General features: G+C 38.9%; 2 protein-coding genes across 8 annotated transcripts in view; one reads left to right on the top strand and one right to left on the bottom strand.

Annotated features, from left to right (window-relative positions):
• The window catches only part of LOC129363185 (zinc finger homeobox protein 3-like), a 32,546-nt gene extending 16,012 nt beyond the window's left edge, over nucleotides 1-16,534 (bottom strand). For 3 of the 6 annotated variants that reach the window (XR_008606317.1, XR_008606312.1, XR_008606316.1), the window contains exons 1-9: nucleotides 16,465-16,521; nucleotides 9,432-9,959; nucleotides 5,423-7,118; nucleotides 4,794-5,332; nucleotides 4,453-4,666; nucleotides 2,300-2,404; nucleotides 2,051-2,184; nucleotides 1,744-1,854; nucleotides 130-280 (exon numbers count right to left, since the gene is read on the bottom strand). Coding sequence is in view for 3 of the 6 variants with exons in the window: in XM_055035152.1 (XP_054891127.1) it covers nucleotides 130-280; nucleotides 1,744-1,854; nucleotides 2,051-2,184; nucleotides 2,300-2,404; nucleotides 4,453-4,666; nucleotides 4,794-5,332; nucleotides 5,423-7,082 (2,914 nt within the window). In the remaining 3 variants the exon portion in view is untranslated. Of the gene's footprint in view, nucleotides 1-129; nucleotides 281-1,743; nucleotides 1,855-2,050; nucleotides 2,185-2,299; nucleotides 2,405-4,452; nucleotides 4,667-4,793; nucleotides 5,333-5,422; nucleotides 7,119-9,431; nucleotides 9,960-16,464 lie in introns of all 6 variants that reach the window. The other 3 variants (XM_055035152.1, XM_055035233.1, XM_055035308.1) reach the window with 3 other exon arrangements.
• gtf3c6 (general transcription factor IIIC, polypeptide 6, alpha) lies at nucleotides 15,750-19,411 on the top strand. Of its 2 annotated transcripts, none has more exons than XM_055035620.1 (6): nucleotides 15,750-15,896; nucleotides 16,627-16,707; nucleotides 16,826-16,889; nucleotides 18,342-18,386; nucleotides 18,487-18,594; nucleotides 18,772-19,411. In XM_055035620.1, exons 1-6 carry the CDS (start codon nucleotides 15,873-15,875, stop codon nucleotides 18,894-18,896), a joined length of 447 nt encoding a protein of 148 aa, XP_054891595.1. In that variant the 5' UTR covers nucleotides 15,750-15,872; the 3' UTR covers nucleotides 18,897-19,411. The 2 variants fall into 2 exon arrangements, with proteins under 2 accessions (XP_054891595.1, XP_054891543.1); XM_055035568.1 differs by having other exon boundaries at nucleotides 18,769-19,411.
• Nucleotides 19,412-19,629: the final 218 nt, after the last annotated feature.

Here is a 19,629-nt window from a genome sequence, read left to right as displayed (position 1 = left end):
GAGTATAAGCAAACAACATATTTTTTTCTTTTTCAAAAAAAAAATGTTGAAAATGTTTCTTTTTCAAGAAAAAAAAATAAATAATGTTCTGTAAGAGTTCTAAACAGTTCTAAACATTGTTTAACCAACCTTTATTGTTTTGTGAGCAAACAGACTCTGCAATATGGGAGCACATTGCATCATTGCTCTTCTTAGTTTTAGTGTTCGGATTGTTGTTAGTAATCAAATCCTGTGGTTCTGACTCCAGCAGAGGCTCAAGCTGTTCCATGGATAGTGTCACCTGGAAAAGAGGAACACATTATCAGTTGTCATTGTTTCTAATTTCCAGGCATTCTAAGAGGCCATTTACCAAGTGAAAATAAAATGAATTTCTGGCATTGCTGTGCTTTTTTAATCTAGCAATATGAATAAAACATGTCTCATTGAAGAGTAAAATAGCAAGCAAATGCCGAGTTGTACAAAGACAGACGCATGAGATTACTATAACGATATCATAAAACATTCAAACATATTGTTAAATCTTGCACCTCCCTCTATAGCAGTGCAAGAAGCAAGACACATCAGTTTGCTAATAAAAATACATGGTTGAGATATGTGTCTCTGCCCTTCTGTTCCAACACCACATGCCTCAAGGGTTTAATAAAACTTTACTGAGCTGAATAATTAATTTATTTAAAATAAATTCGTCATATAGGAAACCCCATCCTCTCTGCTTCAAGCAGTGAGGGTAAATAGTATATCTATGCAAACAGCGAGCCACCCTGAGGAAAGGACAGAGAGCCAAAGATGAGATTTACATGACAAGTCTTCACTGCGTAACAGCTTCATAGCTGCAAAAGAGAAGAACAACCACACATACACACTGCAGAGAAAACTGAAGGTCAGACTTAATCTAGAGAGCGTAATTGGAAAGCAAGGTACATAATGGCCATCATCACCTCAGTCTGAATTAATGAACCTCAATTACTATCAGAGAGAGTGAGGGAGGGGAAGGTGTGGAGGGACAGAGGATTGGTGGGGGGGGCAAAGGGGTGTAGAATATGAAAAAGCGATAGAGCAAGGAGAGGGAGAAAGTTAGGGGGCAAAGAACACAAAAAAAACGCTCTGGAGAAAGACAGTGAGCAAGGGAGGGGGTAATGCATAAAAAATTGAGAGAGGGCTTGGGAGAGACAGCAGGAAAGGGGCAGGACAAAAATTGCAGAAAAAGAGTGATTTGTGAATCTGGGTGGGGGGGACAGCAGAGGGGAGAAAGGGTGAAAAAAGCAGTCATGAAGAGGAGGGAAGAGAGCAAGAGACAAAGGCCACTTAGCATACAGGCCAGGAAGATGGAGGATGGTGATGTGGATAGATGACCGGTCATTGTTAGTTGGAGAGACACAGTAAAAAGCACGGGGGCCCTTTTTTAGCTTGACTGCACTTCTGGTAATAGAGGGCTACTTAAACATGCATTATAGAAAGACTGGCTTTTCCTACACTCACTCACTCAAACCTACTCTCTTTCCACTCTGCAAGATGCACACACACACATCCACAGAGAACACGCGGCTGCATCAAAGATGATAGCGAGGAGCTACTTAAACATGCATTAAAAAAAGCGCCTGCCTTTCTCTCTGGTGCCTTCTTAATGGAATTGTCTCCCTTCATTTCAATCGTCCCCCACCATCCCCCATTGCTTCAGCTTCTCGTTTTATTTTACTTCCTGATGAATGAAAGCAAAACACATACACAGTTGCACACGCTTACCGTACTGATCAGCTTGTCTACGCAGTCTTGCGCCACACTGTGTACGTGTGTTAGATGAGGTCGAAGGTGTGAGCAAGGGAGTCTAACCTGGCACAATGGGCATTGGACAGTCTGAAAGAGAAAAATAAGAAAATTGAACAGGCGCAAAAATGTGTCTATTTTATCAGAATTAATAACAAAAAAGGCATCATGTTAAGTGTCCATGAAGTGTTATAATGTACCACTGCATTTATTGCATTCTTTATTTCATGCTATGTTTATTTGCATGAGCACTTTCAAATTATTAAACTCTATTTCAGCTGCTTACCTGCTGGTTCTCGTTTTGCTGGTGTATTCTGGGGCGTTTGCTTGGGATGGAGGTTTCCATTTCTTCATATACAGGGGACGACCGCTTTGCTGGAGGCATTGGATCTCTTCTGTCTTGTTCTTCTTTTGTTTTTGCTTCAAGTAAAAGTATACACATTTAAAATGGCTTAAATTTGCTGTGAACTATACAATTGTTCTATAAGTTGAGCTATGCGTGAAAGCTTTGAAGAATTTGTAAGAGCAGCAATACCTGCTTCCTCAGAAATCTTTGCCTCTAAATTACTTGTGTCTTTGGTTGTGTCCAAGGGATCAGTGCTGGTCTCACTGAAACTCTCCATGTCCTCAATAAGCTCTCCTAGGACAGGACAAGTAATTATGATATGCAAACATACTGCCTTATGTAATATTCTATAATAAACAGGCTAATTGCATGTATATTATTCTCCTGGCAGCACCTTTCAAAAAGACCAATGTATTTGAACCACACTTCATTCCTCTTGCTTGGCTGCAAACTCTATTGATCACACATTGATTCTGCATTAGATTCTCTCAGAGGTGGAGTAGACCTAAAATGGACTGGCAACACACAATCTCGTCTCAATGAGTCTTAATTTGCAGCGAATCAAATCAAAGGATAGATTCATTTTACAAATGAAGCGTTGAACTACTTATTTCAGGGGTTACGCAGTCCACACACTCCAGACAATATAAATACAGCATTTCATCTTAAGCAGTCTGTAGAGTAACGACTAATCTCCGCCTCCCACAGTCTTTTTCCAGCTGATCTGTTTTAGTCCATTGATTAGCAGGTGCTAGTTAGCTGTTGTCAGGGGTGATTGGGGATATAACAAGGATGTGTATTGACTAATCGCTTTGTTTGATCAATATCCCAGCAACAGCCATTGCTCATTTTCTCACTGTTTTCATCTCAATCCTCTGTTTATCCTCTGGAGTCAGCAATGGTTCAGAGCATTAAATCAAAGACACCCTAAAATAGTCATGAGCAGGTTACCAGTATCAAGATATACCAAAATTATAATAATAATTAAAAAAAACTAGGATTTCAAACCCAATTTCTCTGGATATGAGGGCTTTCGATTAGAAGTCATCAAAAAAAAAAAAAAAACCTGGAGGGACTGGAGGACTGCAGATCAGCTTGCTGAAAGAGGGATACTCCACTTTTTCATTGCTTACAAGAAAACTAATTTTCTTCTTTTGAAAATATTTTTTAGCTAAAAATACAGTGGCAAGGAAGCTAAAGAAATGCTACCCAACAAGCTTATTAACCCCCAAGTGTCACCTCAAAAAGACTTTCATGTTATTTAGTGGATCATCATGCTGATTTAGGGGTTAAAGTATCACTGTTTTAAGGCCACAGTTGACAAACTTAAAGCAACATCTATGTAGAACTTCGGATTTTACCGGAGCCCAACTAATATATAATTAATATCAGTAATATCAGCCTTTTAGACTCACACACTTTCTCCACAGAGAAATGGAAAGTAGGTAGAATACTCTGCACTATCTGGCTGTTTACTTTAAAAACTACTACCAAATTGATCTGATCTGTATTACAACATCTGGATTTTATGCAAGAACACTTGGGAATATCTGTTATATTAATATTTATAATTATACAAAACATTTTATTTTTTAGCATGTCACTATTATTCTCTGTTTATACGCCATATCTGTATACACCTGTTTATAAATATTTATATCCTGTATAGCACTTCTGGATAGATGCAAACTACATTCCGTTGCTTTGTACTTGTGACAGTGCAATGACAATAAAGTTGAATTCTATTCTAATTCTATTCTATTTACACACACCTTGCTTAATGCAACTGAGGCAACTTATTTGGACTCAAAAGTATTCATTTTCAATCATAGAGTGAAGTAATTGAATTACATATGTCATGTAAATGTGTCGTACAGTATATATATTATCCATATATTGACATATAATACAGATGTGTACCTTGAAAGTATCACAATTAACCTGCAAATGCCACATGACAATGTATTAATAAAGTAGATGGTTATTTGATAAGTAAGGTGGGAACTGTAAGCTGTAATTTCCAGTTTCTGTGTGTATTTAAATGTTTATTCCTATTTCCTGTAATTGTTATTCAAGTTACCTATAATTCTCCAACAACCTTTAGACGTATACTTCCGAAAGGGAAAGGAAGAGGAACTTGACAGACCACCTGCCCTCATGCTGTAAATAAAATAAAAACGTTTTTTTTTTTTTTTTAAGTTACCTAATGTTGTTTTAACTTCTGATGGAAATTTGCCTTGAATTTACCAGCCTTTTGCAACTCTACTATGATATAATTAGGTTTTTATTGAAAGTTAAAGTGAGTATCTCAGCATGACTACCCACACAACTCATAGTCTCACCTGTGATGCCACGGTGGCATTTTCTGATGGTAAAAATGGCTGCCAGCTCTTCCCCACCCATTGGCTGCAGCTGAAGTAGCCCTTCTCTTTGTTGATGGGCTGACATTTGACTGTGTTTAAGTACTTGAAGTTTAGAAGAGGAGGAGTGGTTGCATAGAAGACAATGGAACAGCCATGAACCTCCATCAACCTCACCATCATACTGCTGCAGGAACTAAAATTGAGATTGAAAGAAAACATGGATTTTTTATTATGATTATTACTATCAGAAAACAACATGCTAATTTATTTAAATAAAGGATTTTGGTAGGAATACAATCAAATGTGTTTCTGTGCCTTACTTTGTACACTCGAAAGCTCGCTCCGTGTTGTGAAGTGAGAGAATGTCCCTGTAGCTTCTCCAGACTGCTTGTTACGAAGTCACATAGGTTGCACCGTAGCTGGATGGGGTTGCCCTTAGCAATGAGGGAGGCGCCCTCCTGACCTCTGTCTCCGCCCTCCTGGAGGTGAGCAGCAAGCTGGTACCGGGTGCGATGTCTGTCAGTCTGGCAGTGTAAGGAGAAGTTGGCCCTCAAAGGGGTGGTATAGCCACACAGTCTGCAGTGGCAACCACCTGCAACAAGGGAGCACCACTCAGACTGAGGCAAAGAGCGGGGAGCATTCAGGTGTTTCTCTACAGACTCTAAGCTGTCGGAAGAAAAGCACAAGCAGACAAGGCATTGGAACACGCCCTGGGAGAGGGGTGCAGTAGGAGACATAGACGGGGCTGGGGGAGGAGATGGGGAGGGAGAGGGGGACGGAGTGAGCGTAGACCCAAGTGTGACTGGTTGTTCTGGAACTTGCTGACCAGTCAGTCGCATGTTCAAGGTAAGCTCAGCACCTAAAAGGAAGTAAAACCATTACCGCACTTTATAGAATCTCATGTTTAAAGTATGTTATGTTAGGATATATTAAGCAACATATTCCTCACCTGTGTTTTGTAGGTTTTTGAGATGTGGGGCCAAACCCCTGCAGTGAGACAGGTAGTACCCTCTCTGGAGCCGCAGCATGTTGTGCGTGTGTTTCTCACTAGTGGTGTGTATGCGGAGGTTGCGAGCAATGCTGGTTTCATAGTCGCATACATCACATCGCCACCGTTTACCATGAGAGTGGGAGTGAGCAGGTGATGGGATTTTAGCAGGCTGCGCCGTGGGTGTTGGAATAGCAAGTGAGAGCTTGCTGTAAGGTTGCTCATCTACTGGGTGACCACTGGATGAGTTGCTGTTGTTGGTACTGAGAGTGCTTTGCATTTGACTATTTGCATGTCCCCCATTTTGAACATTATTTAGATGTTTATCAGATTGCATGTGAATGCTAAGGTTCCCCTTCGACGAAGTAGCATAGTCACAGACCTCACAGCGGTAGGGCTTGTAGCCGCAGGCATATGTTTCACCTCGGGCCAAACGAGGATGGGGTTTTCCCGAAGTGCAGTACCCACACAGACCTTGTGTTCCGCCACCACAGACACACTTTCCCCCAGAGGTGCCACACACACACTGGCCTCCTGTCTCTGGATGTTTCTCCTTCATGTGAACTTGTAGTGTATGCTGAGACTTGTAGTGCCAGTTACACTTTGGGCATTTGAGAGTTTTGCAAGAATTGCGTGAGTGCATTATTGTCATGTGACTGGTCAGGGAGTTATTAGAAATGTCTTGGTTGAGGTTTTTAGGGACACCTTCTTTTTGTTCTTCTTTGTCTTTTTCATCATCCACCCCTGCGTCTAACTGACCGTCGTTTGGTTCTGGAGCTTTGGCACCATTTCTATTAGAAATGGAAGAGTGAGGAACCCCTGCCAGCACATCATCCTCTGCGGGTGCACCAACAGGATCTGTACCTGCCAGTGGAAAAGCCATAGAAGACTGCTGGGATCTAAAGCTCTGTGGAAACCCAGAAATCCAGCCCTGATCTCCCTTAATGTCTTTTACCTCTTTCTCGCTCAGCAGGGCAGAAGAGGATGATGGACAACTGAAGTGCTTTGGAGAGACTGAAGAAAAATGGAAGGGCTTTGGACAAGAGGAGGGACTATGGGAGGACTTTGGAGAGGCGGCTGTTTTGCTGTCGAGTGTGCCACTGGCCTTTGCAGTGCTGGAAGAAGAGCTGTACTGGCTCTGTTGAGGTAATAAAGAACATTTGGATTTGGTTTGACTTTGGTTTGAAATGGCCTCCTCCTTTTCCTTCCCCTCCTCCATGCCTCTGCTGCTGAGTGCTGTTGGGAGGTCCCGTGTATGTGACGCCTCTACCACAACTTCATGTACCTTCTCTTCTTCTTTCCTGTGCCCTGATGAATATCCATCCCCAAAGTCTTCTTTAAACGCATGCTTTTGATGCACTCCTTTCTCCGGAAGATGTCGGCATTCTTCTTTCTGCTCACCTCCCTCTCCAGCTTTGGACCCCTCTGTGCCCTTCTTCCCCTGTTGAGGCGGGGTCAGGGATTCTTTGGCAGGGGCCCTAGCTGAGGTATGAGAGGATGACCCCTGCTCAGGAATGACTGCCAGGGTCAGGAGAGGAAGAGATATAGCCTGGGGACTGAGGTCAGCATCTCTCTCTTCTCCCCCCCCTCCATCCCCTCCTCCTCCCTCACCGGTGTCCATACCAAAGGCTACAGCTGCCGCACATTACCAGACCACCTGTGTATTTTGGATAGATAGGAGATAGACAGAAAGATTGGAAAAAGAGAACACACGAGTCATCTAAATAAAATTGCATAACTGTGAAGTCATTGATTAGATTCCTTGGATAGCATCTGTTCAATACAACATTCACAGTGCGCAATCCAAAGGCTGGTTACCCAGGGGTTAGTGTTAGCCCTTAATGGGAAAATCAATAGCATGAGTGCTAAACTGGGTAGAGGAATGCGGGTAAAGGCTACAGAGGAGGTCTATAATATTCCTCAGAGGATAGGATTAAATAAAGAACAGTATGCTTCAGAGCTAGAGGGCTTCCATGGAATTGCCACCCAGAAGATAGACAGTTTTTAAAGCCACTATTAATATAATGGCTTAGAATCTTTAGAGTGCATCAATGAATATGTATTGTAAGACAACAGAATCTTAGAATTAATTAGTTAACTCTATACACATTTCTTTCCAATAGGCTTGCTTTTGCTAAAATTGACCAGGTTTTCTACTTGTCTAAATAAAATAGAAGCAATTTAATGAATTTTTTTTAAAGTTTTTTTATGTATTATATATATTTATATAAAAGCGGGGTTTTTTTTCAAAATATATACTCATGTATATAAATATGATGTCCTGGACTTCAAGAGGAAAATTATTCATTTTCACCCAGTTTATATATTTGCGATTCATAATAGAACATCTCATAAGAAAGGTAAAACAACATAATGTAAAACAGCTTCCCTGCCAGTTAATAAGTACAACATGAATGACATTTTATGAATACATAATGTTAAATAAGTTTTCGGATGTCATTAAAACAATTTATCTAGATATATTTTTGTTTTTTACTTCATAGATGCCCTACAAATAGATGAGGCCTCCTCCCTCTTAGGTTCCTGACTGACAACTGAAATGCCATTTGACACAGATCCATCTCTGTTAGTCTATCTGTGTCTTACAATCTCATCACTGACCTTTTTTTAATCAAGGTGAGACCTTCATCTACCCTTTCACCTTCTCCTTCAACCAACCATCCCCCTCATCTTCCTTCTTAAGCACCCCCAGTCCTCTCTTCTGTGTCCAGCCCCCACCCCCTCATTTCTTTCTGCAGCTCCAAGATATATGGCTCATATCGGTACCCTGATAGTGCTTTAATGCACTGTGTTTATGTCACAGGCCACAGACCCTTGCCCACTGCAGCTGTCCACTGTCCTGCCCAGTGATCACCGAGGGGGCCGAGCTGGGCCTGCCAGCAGCTGAGAACAGCCTCTAATCTGATAAAGATTTTCATTTACACTGCAATCAATAACCCGGGGTCTATCGGCAATGTAACTATTTATACAAGCATTCCTGGCTCTGTATTGATCACAAGTGCGGGAAACCATCATTTAGCAATGGGTGTATGTGTGTGACTCTGTGATGGTGTGTGTTAATGAGTACTCATCCTTTTGTGCTTCTGATTCTGATTATGTCAATTAAGTACACTCACCTGAAATTAAACATGCATGAGCTTATTACAACCCCATTAAGGTTGTTTTATATCAGCCTTCAAATAGTAATGCCTATTGCAAGTTAGTTATTGCTTAATAGTCCAACAATGATGCCAAAACATGCAACAAAAAATAAAATGCCTAGGTTCCCTAGATGGTGTGTGTGTGTGTGTGTGTGTGTGTGTGTGTGTGTGTGTGTGTGTGTGGGGGGATAGGGGGGGAGAGAGAGTGTGTGTGCGTGTGCGTGCGTGCGTGTGTGTGTGTTAGCGTGCAACACAGAAAGGAGAGGCAGAGGTATGAGGGGCGATCAGAACCAGACAGAAGAGTTGTGTGGATTTACTTTATTTTCCTTTTTTATATATAATTAAAGGACATGGAGTCAAAGCTGCTGGATGATTACTTTTGTAAAGACCCGGTGGATCACATTCAAACACCAGCCTCAAGGTAAACTACTAAAATGTATTCTGATTTTTCTTTTTGTGTTTCTTCCCCTCCCGGAACCTTGGGTTGCAAAAGGGGAGCCTGGTAGAAGAAAACCCGGGACAGGCAGCATGAGTAGTTCACGGACCGACTATCCGAGTCTTTTACTTCTGCTTTTGTTTACGCTGTGTTCCTCCACCGCGGTGGTTCAAACTGAATCGAGACTGGTCGCGTCCAGTGGCCGGTAACAGGTGATTTGATTTGCGAACACAACAACTAAAACCTTTGATCCGCGAGAATTGAACTGGCTGCTTTGACCGAACGCCTCCCTTCCTTCTCGTTCCCCCACTCGGGCCGCCGGCTCGCTTCCCTCAGCTTCCCCGGAACATCGTAAACAAGCGACAACACTTACATTTCTGCAGCTACTCCGGCACAAAGCTCCGCGCGCTGAATATGTAGTAGTCCAGAAAGCAATCTCATGGAGTCTCCGTTCATTCCTTATGAATGATCCTTTGCTGTGTTTTAACGGAGCCAAGAAGAGAAAAATCTGGAGGGGGGGAAAAAAAAGAAAAGGTGGGGAAGAGAGAGAGAGAGGGAGCAGCGGGGTCCAAGTTGTTTCCAAACAACAGTGTAATTAAAGCTACATACAGAGGTTGTAGTAAACAGAAGAGATGGGGACGGAGGGGTTTGTGCGAGCTCCAGAGGTAGAATGAGTTCTGATCACTGAGGGGAGGAAAAAACACTTGGCTCTTTATTCCTGCTAATTAGTTTCCTTCAAAAAATGGCTGAGATTATGCGCAGTGCGCATGTGCGTAATTGCGCAGACACCGCTAATTAGCCCGTTTGGATCAATAGGATTCCGCGAGAGAGAGAGAGAGAGAGAGAGAGAGAGAGAGAGAGAGAGAGAGAGAGAGAGAGGCGGAGAGCCACTCCAGACTGCCTGGAAAGACGAAAAAATATGGAAAGTATTAGATTTTGCAGCTTAAATTATGACTTTTACTTATTTATTTATTTTTAACCTGTGGATTAAAATTCAGCTTTATTCCTTGAATGACACGAACATGAAATGTTGAATATTTTATATATTTTTGTGGGGAAAAAAATCTTGATCTCTGACAAAAAAAAAAACGAAAATAGAACACGATAAGACAATAGAATTTACAATGTGGAGAAAAAAACATTCTTCAAAACCACAAATCCGACCTGCAACAAAATGTTACAAAAACGATCTCAAGCCCCGTAGGATGTTTTTTTTTTTTAGGATGTCATATTGACACTTACACTCCAGATACGACGCAACATTCAAGGGAAGGCCCATGATTATGGACATATAATAAACCTAATTATTTTCTAACTGTGCCATAGCTACATTTTCAAAGTGTTTTCTTAAAAAACATGATTTTTTTTCCCCAAAATTAACCATTTATATAAAAAAAAGATAATCAAAAGAAGACAGCGATTGTCTAAAACGTGTCTTATACGAGTTGCTGTTTCTCTCTCTCTTTTTTTTTTTACATTTTTTACAGCCTACATTTCTGATCTAAGTTCCATGTGCCTGAAAATAAAATCATTAAACGTAAAAAGTGGGTGTCCATTCCAACGTTTGTCCTCAAACAAGACCTTTAGGCGTCTTTTTCGCCCCTCTTCTCCGATCGCCGGTCCTCGCTGCTCAGCTTCATTGTTATGATAATGCTATTGTGAATTTCACGCTGGATGTGCAATCTGTCGATCGTCCATATATTTCAGTGGCACAAACTGCATTTTTTTAAATAGATCAGACCGTATGCTTTGTCTCTTTCTTTCTTTTTCATTTTTTACTTTATCTTTCTTTATTCCTAAAGTTCTTGTTATTTAGAAAAAATAACGTAAAAGAGATTAGGCAAAATGACCTATGAGGAAACACAACGTGTAATATTTGGTATCAGCATGAGGTATTCACATAAGGTTAATAGTAAAACATACAGCAATGCAAGGTCATAGGCTATATTAGACAAGGAAATAGTCTAATATATAAATATGTTTGCATATTTTAGTCGTGACTTAAATGTTCAACTGTAATTGTGTAAAAACTCAGCTTTTCCTTTTCTCCCCAATTAATTTAGCGCCAAATGATTTGTCTTGCGCGTCTGTGAGACATCATATAAATATTTCAGGATTCGACTATGTTTGAAGTGATGATCTGGCGGAGGCCTCTATCAAAGACTGCAGGTTATCAAAACCATAAATCACTGCCTGCACTGTTGTCTTTAGGCATACATGGATTTTTCTCTTGTTATGGCTGCCGTTAAATCGGAGACAATTTGTCATTTTTCGGGACAGAAGACCACGACAGTGAATGGTGCTCCTTATGCTGGCTGTGCGCTTCAGTCACGTGTAATGAGGATATGGCATTTTATCAATTTTAATTGAAAAATAAAGTAATAAAACTACAAAATGAATAAATAAATAAATCCTTAAAGAAACCCAGATGTATAGAAGCTTATTCCATGTACTTGGCTTTGTAGGCTGTGATATTTTTGTTTGTAAAAGATTTGGCTTTAAGCAGTTGGTTCATTAGAATTTCACCAAAACATATTACATCATTCTGCAAACAATCATGTTTCTTAGCCCTTTTTTTAATGCCAAAACGCAGTTGGACGTATTTAAAGTGCGGAATATGTGGCAGACGTGGTTCTTACCCATAGGTATATGAAGGAGTTTATGCATTTGATGCACTTTTCACAGATCTTTTCTTATTGGTTCACATTTACAGAGTTTGTAAATTCAAGACACACAAAGATCAGGTTTCAATACAAACACGTTGTTGTGCTATTTTACTTAAATTAAAACTATTATAGCTATTATTGCACCTTGCAAAAGTATCCCTGGAGCTTTTCTCACTTTGGTCTCATTCCAACAAATTTCATATTTCATTAAAATTTTTTGTTATAATCAATACACCTAAGTGCAACCAGATGGACTAAAAGAAAAAAATACATTGTTTTCATATATTTTTTACAAATGTAAATCTTACTCTGATACTCCACAGTGAAAGCCCTGAAGTAAATCATGATGTGGCAGCATGATGCTGTGGGAAATCTTTTTTTGTTGTTTTTTGCCAAAAGGCAAGGAAGTTAGTCGAAATTTATGGGTAGGTATAAATGAAAAAAAAAACAGTTGGAGAAAATTCTCCCCCTCCAGCAACTACTCTGAACCTACAGCTTTAGCTCCAAAGGAACAGCTTAGAATAATAGTTCAGTAAAGACCAGACCTAACTGGAATTGAGAATCTATAGAAATAGCTACTGTTCACAGACATTCCCCATTACTTCTTCCTGAAATTGAGATGTTTTCAAAAAATATGCTAAATATTTATTTTTAGACATGCAAAGTTGGTAGATGCATGTTCCCAACTTTCAAAATCTCAGAAAAAGTTGATTCAACAAAGTATTGACTCAGAGAGATTGAATACAAGGGCACACAACTTTTGTTTTTCAAAGTTTTATTGCAAGGCAATTTTAGAATAATTTCTTTTTTTTCTACCATTTCACAACTATGCACTACTTTTTGTTGGTCTGTCAAATAAACTTCCCATTGAAATACACTGAGGTTTCTGTTGTAATGTGACAGAATTTGAAGACGTTTAAGGTTTGTGAATATGCTGCATTCGCATACATATTGTTCACACAAGCAGATTGTGCTGTAACAGGCACGGTGTTGCCATGCCCTCAGGTGTGTGCCAGGGGTTTGTTGTTTTCACTGTAATATATAGTTACCCCTTCCGCCAATTTACCCTGTCAGTGCTAATGGGGCAATTAACCACTGTGATACCCCCCAGGCAGAGCCGAAAAGCTTTCCAACTCCAAACTTGTCTTTATGACATTTATATGACAAAAAGTGGGGGAAACTGGGGACCCATCTGACACCTTGGAGGGTCCTTAATGTCACTCCCGCCCTTGCTCCAACCCCCCCACTCCCTAACTGCCCCGGGGTGTGACACCAAACTGGAAGTGTAATACATCATGTACAGTAAGAGGCACAAGCTGTGTCCAGCAGGGAGGAACTTTTGTACGACTGCAGACTTGCACGCCGAGTCGTGTTCCGCATTGTTCTAATTGTTAACACCCAAACTCACAGTTAACATCCTCCAGCCTGACCTCTCCCTTCATTCAGCGGCTCTTCGGTGTCTGTAGGTCCTTTTGTCTGAGCTCACATTCCACCTGTCCTTCTTGCTTCCCCAAGGAGGCAATAACCTCACTAGCAAGAGCTTCCCCCCCGAGCCGTTGTCATAGTAACTTGTGGGCTGGTCGACATGACAACCCCTCCATGGTCCAGAGATAGATGATAGGGCAGAAATGGGGAGGGAGCATGCACATGGGGGATTTGCACCCAATTTAATTTGGTTTCCCTGATTCTGATTTTAAATGGTATTTTTTTTCTCTTCCCGTTTCTCTTTGAAGGCGATGCACTGCCTGCATCAACCTGCGCTTCATCCGCACAGGTATTTAGAGGCCGCAAAAGCAAACGCTTGCTGAGGCTTACGGCACCTGGGTAGCCGCTGCAGAGAACCAATCGTTTATGTTTTAGTTACATAGAATATTATATAAAGTGCCGTCATATTGTGCTTTATATTTTTTGTTTCATAAAAGTGTTACATGGAGTGTTACTTTTTATTGCGCTGGCTTTTAAATATAGTGTCTTGGAAATTTGTTGATATTTCATATTTTGTCAGATTATAGCTGCATTAGCTGATTGACAGATTATTTTGGAGAACTAATTATTACTTCAATTAAAGCTGCAAGTCTTTTGGGGTGTGTTCCTACCGGCTTTGCACCCGGTAGGAACACAGGCATATTCTAAGCTCAGTCGGCTTCGTTTAAGCCGACTGAGCATACATAATACACATGTATGAACAACAATTTGTTCTGTTTTGGATGTCCTGTATTTGACTGCTTCTATATTTCATTAACTCTATTCAACTTTCCTGTCCATGCTAAGGATAAGCATCCTCACGCTATGATGTGGGGATGCTTATCTAAGTTTCAACTTCTGTTGTGTTCAGCGTGAAATACAGAGTTAGTTTTGCGCTCCCAGCATTTTGTTTTGGTCTTAAGGTAATTTTTTTTTTATCGAACCTGGTTACAGGAGCTTGTTCCTCATGTCTTCTAAATATCTGGAATCAAACTGAAGACAAGTTTGCTTGTTCCTGTCTATTTACTTAAGTGAATATGTGGGGAGATTTTCATTTCTCTTTCGCTTGACTGTTATGCACTGTTGATCTATCACAGTAAAATAATAACAACAATATACAATGAAGATTGTTGTAATGTGACAAAATATTAGAAAACTCAGGAAAAGAACAATATGTTGAAGTTCTCCCATTTGGGTAATAAATCCAGAGTTGGTTTCAGATAATTTCAGAAGAAGAACATGCCGATGTATAGCAGCAGCAGGAAGGCTCTCCTGTTAAACCTCAGCGTCAGCACCTGGTGATATGCTGACTTTGTCATAGGCTGTCAAAAACAGGTCCACTGCAGTTTGACCTATCAATATATCAGTCTTGTTTGACAATTCATTTTAATGTTTGAAAATTTAGTTTTTTTTGAATGCTTCAAATGTTAAAGAAACATCAGAAGGCCTCACGATAGCTCGGCTAACTGGTTATTTCTTTCATCTTTCCCCTAATAAAGTTGTTTCTGAACAGGCTTGTTATTATCAACTGGTTTTCCATCAGATGAAGGACCAAAAATAAACTTTTGAAAATATTTTGATTGGACTGGAATGATATTATCCAGCCAATATTTGTTCGATGTTCAAATTGGGACTGTGTGTATTTCTTTTCAAATTATTACTTGTAGCACTTTTGTTTATATTCAGAAAATCATTTTTGAAAAACATATTTCGTTAATATATTTCTACAGGTATTGGCTTGTATCTGCTCACAAGGACAATTATCCCTCTTTGAACTCTGTTTCTGATTTGATTTGATCAGACCCCCTTTTGTCTGTGTGACTGTTTCCCCTTTATTGTTATCATGAGTCATTTGTTTATTTTCAAATATGTTTGACATGTTATTCGTTTTATTTTTTGTAGTCCCTGCCTTGGACAGATGAATTTCCCCTTGGGGATCAATAAGGAGTATCGTCTTATTTCATATCATCTCATATCATCTCATCACCGTGGCTGTGGCTTACTGCAGTAAGGCATTTATAATAATAATAATGTTGGGCGTACACCAGAGTGCCTACAGCTAGCCAATATTTAGAGAAAGAGGAATCAAATTTTTAAGAGACAGACAGACAGACAGACAGACAGACAGACAGACAGACAGACAGACAGACAGACAGACAGACAGACAGACAGACAGACAGACAGACAGACAGACAGACAGACAGACAGACAGATAGATAGATAGACAGATAGATAGATAGATAGATAGATAGATAGATAGATAGATAGATAGATAGATAGATAGATAGATAGATAGATAGAAAACATTTTACATAAAATACATAATTTTTCCCTCAATTCACAATTGTGCAGTATTTTATGTGATATAATTTTATGTCTATCACATAAAATTCCAATGATTTGTATTAATATTTTTTGCTGTAATCTAAAAAAAAAAATGTGAGAAGAACACTTCTGCAAGGCACTGTACATAGATTTTTAATATATTTGGCTGTTATCAGGTATTCCTAAAAAACTAAGCAACAGTGCCCTCTCGTGAGTTAAAGCGGAACTGACAGGAGCCAGTCTAGAGTCCTCTCTCGGCCACCGTACATACGACAAAATTAAGATAGTGGTTGTGAATAATAAATAAGGCGTTTGGACTGTAATCTGTGGCACTATTGCTCATTTTTCGGTGTTTGGAGATGGAAGATGAATGGGAAGAAGAGGTAGTAAAAACAATGATGGTGCTCGCGTGCCTGGTTTAGACAATAGCCACACTGTTAGCCTGACATAGCTAACCAGTTAGCCACAGGAAATTGTTGAGTTTGTCAGATTTGTAGAATTATTTATTTATGTTATTGATGGTATTTAGATGATGATATTCAAAATGATGTCGTTTCAACATAAGAAGTATTCTGCTGTCTGTTGTAGCCAAACAAATAATGTTTCTTAGCATGTTTTTTTTACAACACGATGCCGAAGTTGGTATTCCATCTTCATTTACAATTTCACTATTTAAAACTTAATCCGCTAAAAATGTTAACTATTTGAGATGCTTGCGCGTGAACTGAATTGTTCTAAACGCATTTCATATTCTGTCAAATATTTAATGCAAGGGGCTGAAGGTGCCCTATTTTCTGTTTTCACAAATTCAAAAATGTTTTTCCAAGTCATGCACTGTTTTACAGAAAATGCAAAGAGTTTAAATGTTTCAGATCAGTATTTTAGACTTTGAACTAAACACAATCAAAGACAGTTAAAATATGTGAAATAACTATTTGGTAGATGCCAAACCTGAAGCTGCAGATCAGACTCGAGTGTGGTTTTAGTGCTTGATCCCCAAACTGCATGTCTCCTTGGTTTCATTCTACATGTGGGATTTTTAAAAGATGCAGTTATTGTTAACTAAAAGTTTGAACATTCCAGCATCATTCACTGATTTTGTGTTGCCTTCAGGAGCAGCTGGTCGTGGTGGAGCTCTCTGGAATAATCAACAATGACTTTCTGTCCAAGTGTCGGACCACATGTAAGATACTGGTGAGTTTTTGGTTATTTATTGTGTGGATTATGAACATAAATTTTAATTTCGACCAACTTTGGATCACTGTGCAGCTGTTTGATCTTTCTCTTTTATATATATATATATGTGACAAAGGATATAGATAGTGAAAGGCCAATGATGCAAGTTGGACAATATGTGTTTGCAGGCGAATATGAAGGTAAGACCAAATTTTGATTTGTTCTTTTCCTGGAAATATTTTCAGACCTAACACCACTCACAGGACGTCTTTTCAGTGTTTTTAATCCATTATTCTCAATCTAATGTTTAATCAATATAAAAGGAAGTGCCCCTATTTTGATTTACATATCAGGACATAATAGAATTAATCTGGTCCAGGTTCTAACATTATTTAAAATTAACGTAGTACATAAAACACACTACAGTTGCTCTCTTTAGTGTCTTATACCAAGGTGGAGCCAAGTTGGTAAAACCTGTGTGTGTAAAATAACCATGTTTCCTCTTCTTGTCCTGTCTTTCAAATCAGTAACTTGAAGTAGTTGTTTTCTCTATGACTTCATCAGGTCCTTGTGGAGGCAATTTCTCCCACTTTGTCTTACGTCTTTGCTGAAATTCTCCATTTGGTTTTTCATCCAACATGAAGTTCTGCATTATTACCAGATATTTCTACCTATTAAAAGAAGTTAGTACCATATATTTTGTGGATTATTCAGATGCTGCTTGGATAGTCAGGGTTGGACTATCATATTCTTCAGAGGAATATGAAGCTTTCTCCTTCAACTCTTCAAAGCACACTGTGCTGTTCCAGTTGCACTAAGAGGTAAAGAGTTTGAGATGGAGCTCTTGGGATTTGTTGCAAACTCGTTGACTGTCATATGAATTTGCTAATTTATCTACTACAAGAAAGAGCAATAACTGTCTCATATATCTTTCACTTATGAATCCAATTTTTATAAACAGTGTTATAACGCTTCCCGTGTTAATGCATTGCACTTGCTGTTGATTTGTTAAACAAGTGTATCGGATCAACAGCACTTGTTAATATTCTTGTCAACCATTATGAAAGAACCAAAGATGACAGCAGGCTTCCCTTTTGGCTTAGTTGCCTTTCAATGCAACAAACTGTATGGTGAAATATGTATAAAATTTAGGTCATTTTATAACCTGGTGGATATTTCTTTTGTCCTGATATCTAAAACTTTACACTTAGCAAGGGTGTGCTATCTTGTTCTCATGACTGTTTATATTTTTCTTGCTTGGAACTTAGATGCTAATATTGTAAATAAAAAAATACAATTTGATGTATAAGAAAAGAATAAAGAATATAAATCAAAGGTCAGTATTTTGAGAAAAAAAAATAGATTCCTTAATTTCTTAAGTGGCCTTAATTTCCTTTTGGACAATCTTTAACTGAAAAAATATTTCAGTTGACAACAATTTCTTGATACAAATCACAAGTCCTTCTTTAATTCTTGTTTAATTTAAACCAACATGCTGCACCCATTACCTTAAGGTGTTACATATTTTCATTAAAAAAAACCCATTTTAATAGAGAATGTTGCGTGATTTTTTTTCTAATGTCAAATATTTTATCTTCTAAAAATATAAGATAAAATAAAATTCACACAGAATATTATCATTTTTGCCTTAGATGCATTGGGAACTTGCATACTTTTTGAAGAGGCACCAAGAAAAGGTGAGAATCAGCTCCAATGATTTTCTTGTTTAACAGTTTTACTGTGAGTCAGATATGCTCAATGTATTGGTGCTTTTTTAAATTTGTTTTGTACCTGCAGGACAAGCACACAGCGGCCCTGGCCTCAAATACATGTGCCACACTGTTAAGAAGTTGACGATGCAACGAATCTTTCTCACTGAAAAGATGGAGGATGAAACAATTGCAGGTCAGATAGAATATCTTGTTTAAGATTGAGAAAATATTTGCTTTGATTTATCTCTTATGCAAGTGTTTCTGCTTATCTTTTGCACAATGGAGCATATATTATCTATTTTTATTAGTTGAATTACCCAACTTAAAGTCTCGTATTTGCATAACAAAACTGTTACTTTTGTTCCAGCAGGGGGACATGATGACAAACAACAAGATACAAACTGCATGTCTAATGAAAGCAAAACTGACAAGACTCCTGGCACAGTAGAAGAAATTCTGAACAACACAGATTTGGAGGACTCTACAGTTGACTGAGATAGACATTTCATATTATGACTTCTCTGTGTGAGAATAATAAATTTGTCTTTGATTTTTGGTTTTTTGCACTTCTACAGCAGATTTTTGTTCTGCTGTAGAATAAAATCAATTACTTAATTTTGGAAGACACAGTTATGCCTCCTCCTCATTGAGCTTCAAAAATATCCTCAAACTAATAGTTGCTGCATAGTGTAAATGATTGAATACGTTTTGGTTGATGTCGGATGTTTTTGATGTTCTTTCATGATTTTTCTTTTCTGGTGTCAGGATTTGGTGTAAGAGTCCTCAAATATTATCCTTGCACCCTTGTAAAGGAAGCTCATTACCAGATGCGGATACCTCTATTTTCTATTGTTTATGTCTCTGGAAGAATAGTAACAAGTAAATAGTAACAAATAGGCTAGTGGACGGAGGTCCCTCTATAAATTTTTATTCCCAATTGTGACAATTAAAATTTATTAGACTGAAATAGTTTTGTCTTTTGTGTTTAAATTGTTCCAACTTGGCAAATACAGTTAGGGCCAGAAATATTTGGACAGTGACACAGGTTTTGTTATTTTAGCTGTTGACAAAAATATGTTCAGAAATACAATTTATATATAATATGGGCTGAAAGTGCACACTCCCAGCTGCAATATGAGAGTTTCCACATCCAAATCGGAGAAAGGGTTTAGGAATCATAGCTCTGTAAAGCAGAGCCTCCTCTTTTTCAAGGGACCAAAAGTAATTG

This window comes from Poeciliopsis prolifica, unplaced genomic scaffold (genome assembly GCF_027474105.1).
Source record: "Poeciliopsis prolifica strain line A6 unplaced genomic scaffold, Auburn_PproV2 SCAFFOLD001, whole genome shotgun sequence".
Lineage (NCBI taxonomy): Eukaryota > Metazoa > Chordata > Actinopteri > Cyprinodontiformes > Poeciliidae > Poeciliopsis > Poeciliopsis prolifica.
Note: the sequence above shows the minus strand (reverse complement) of the source record. Positions and strands in the feature narration are given on the sequence as shown.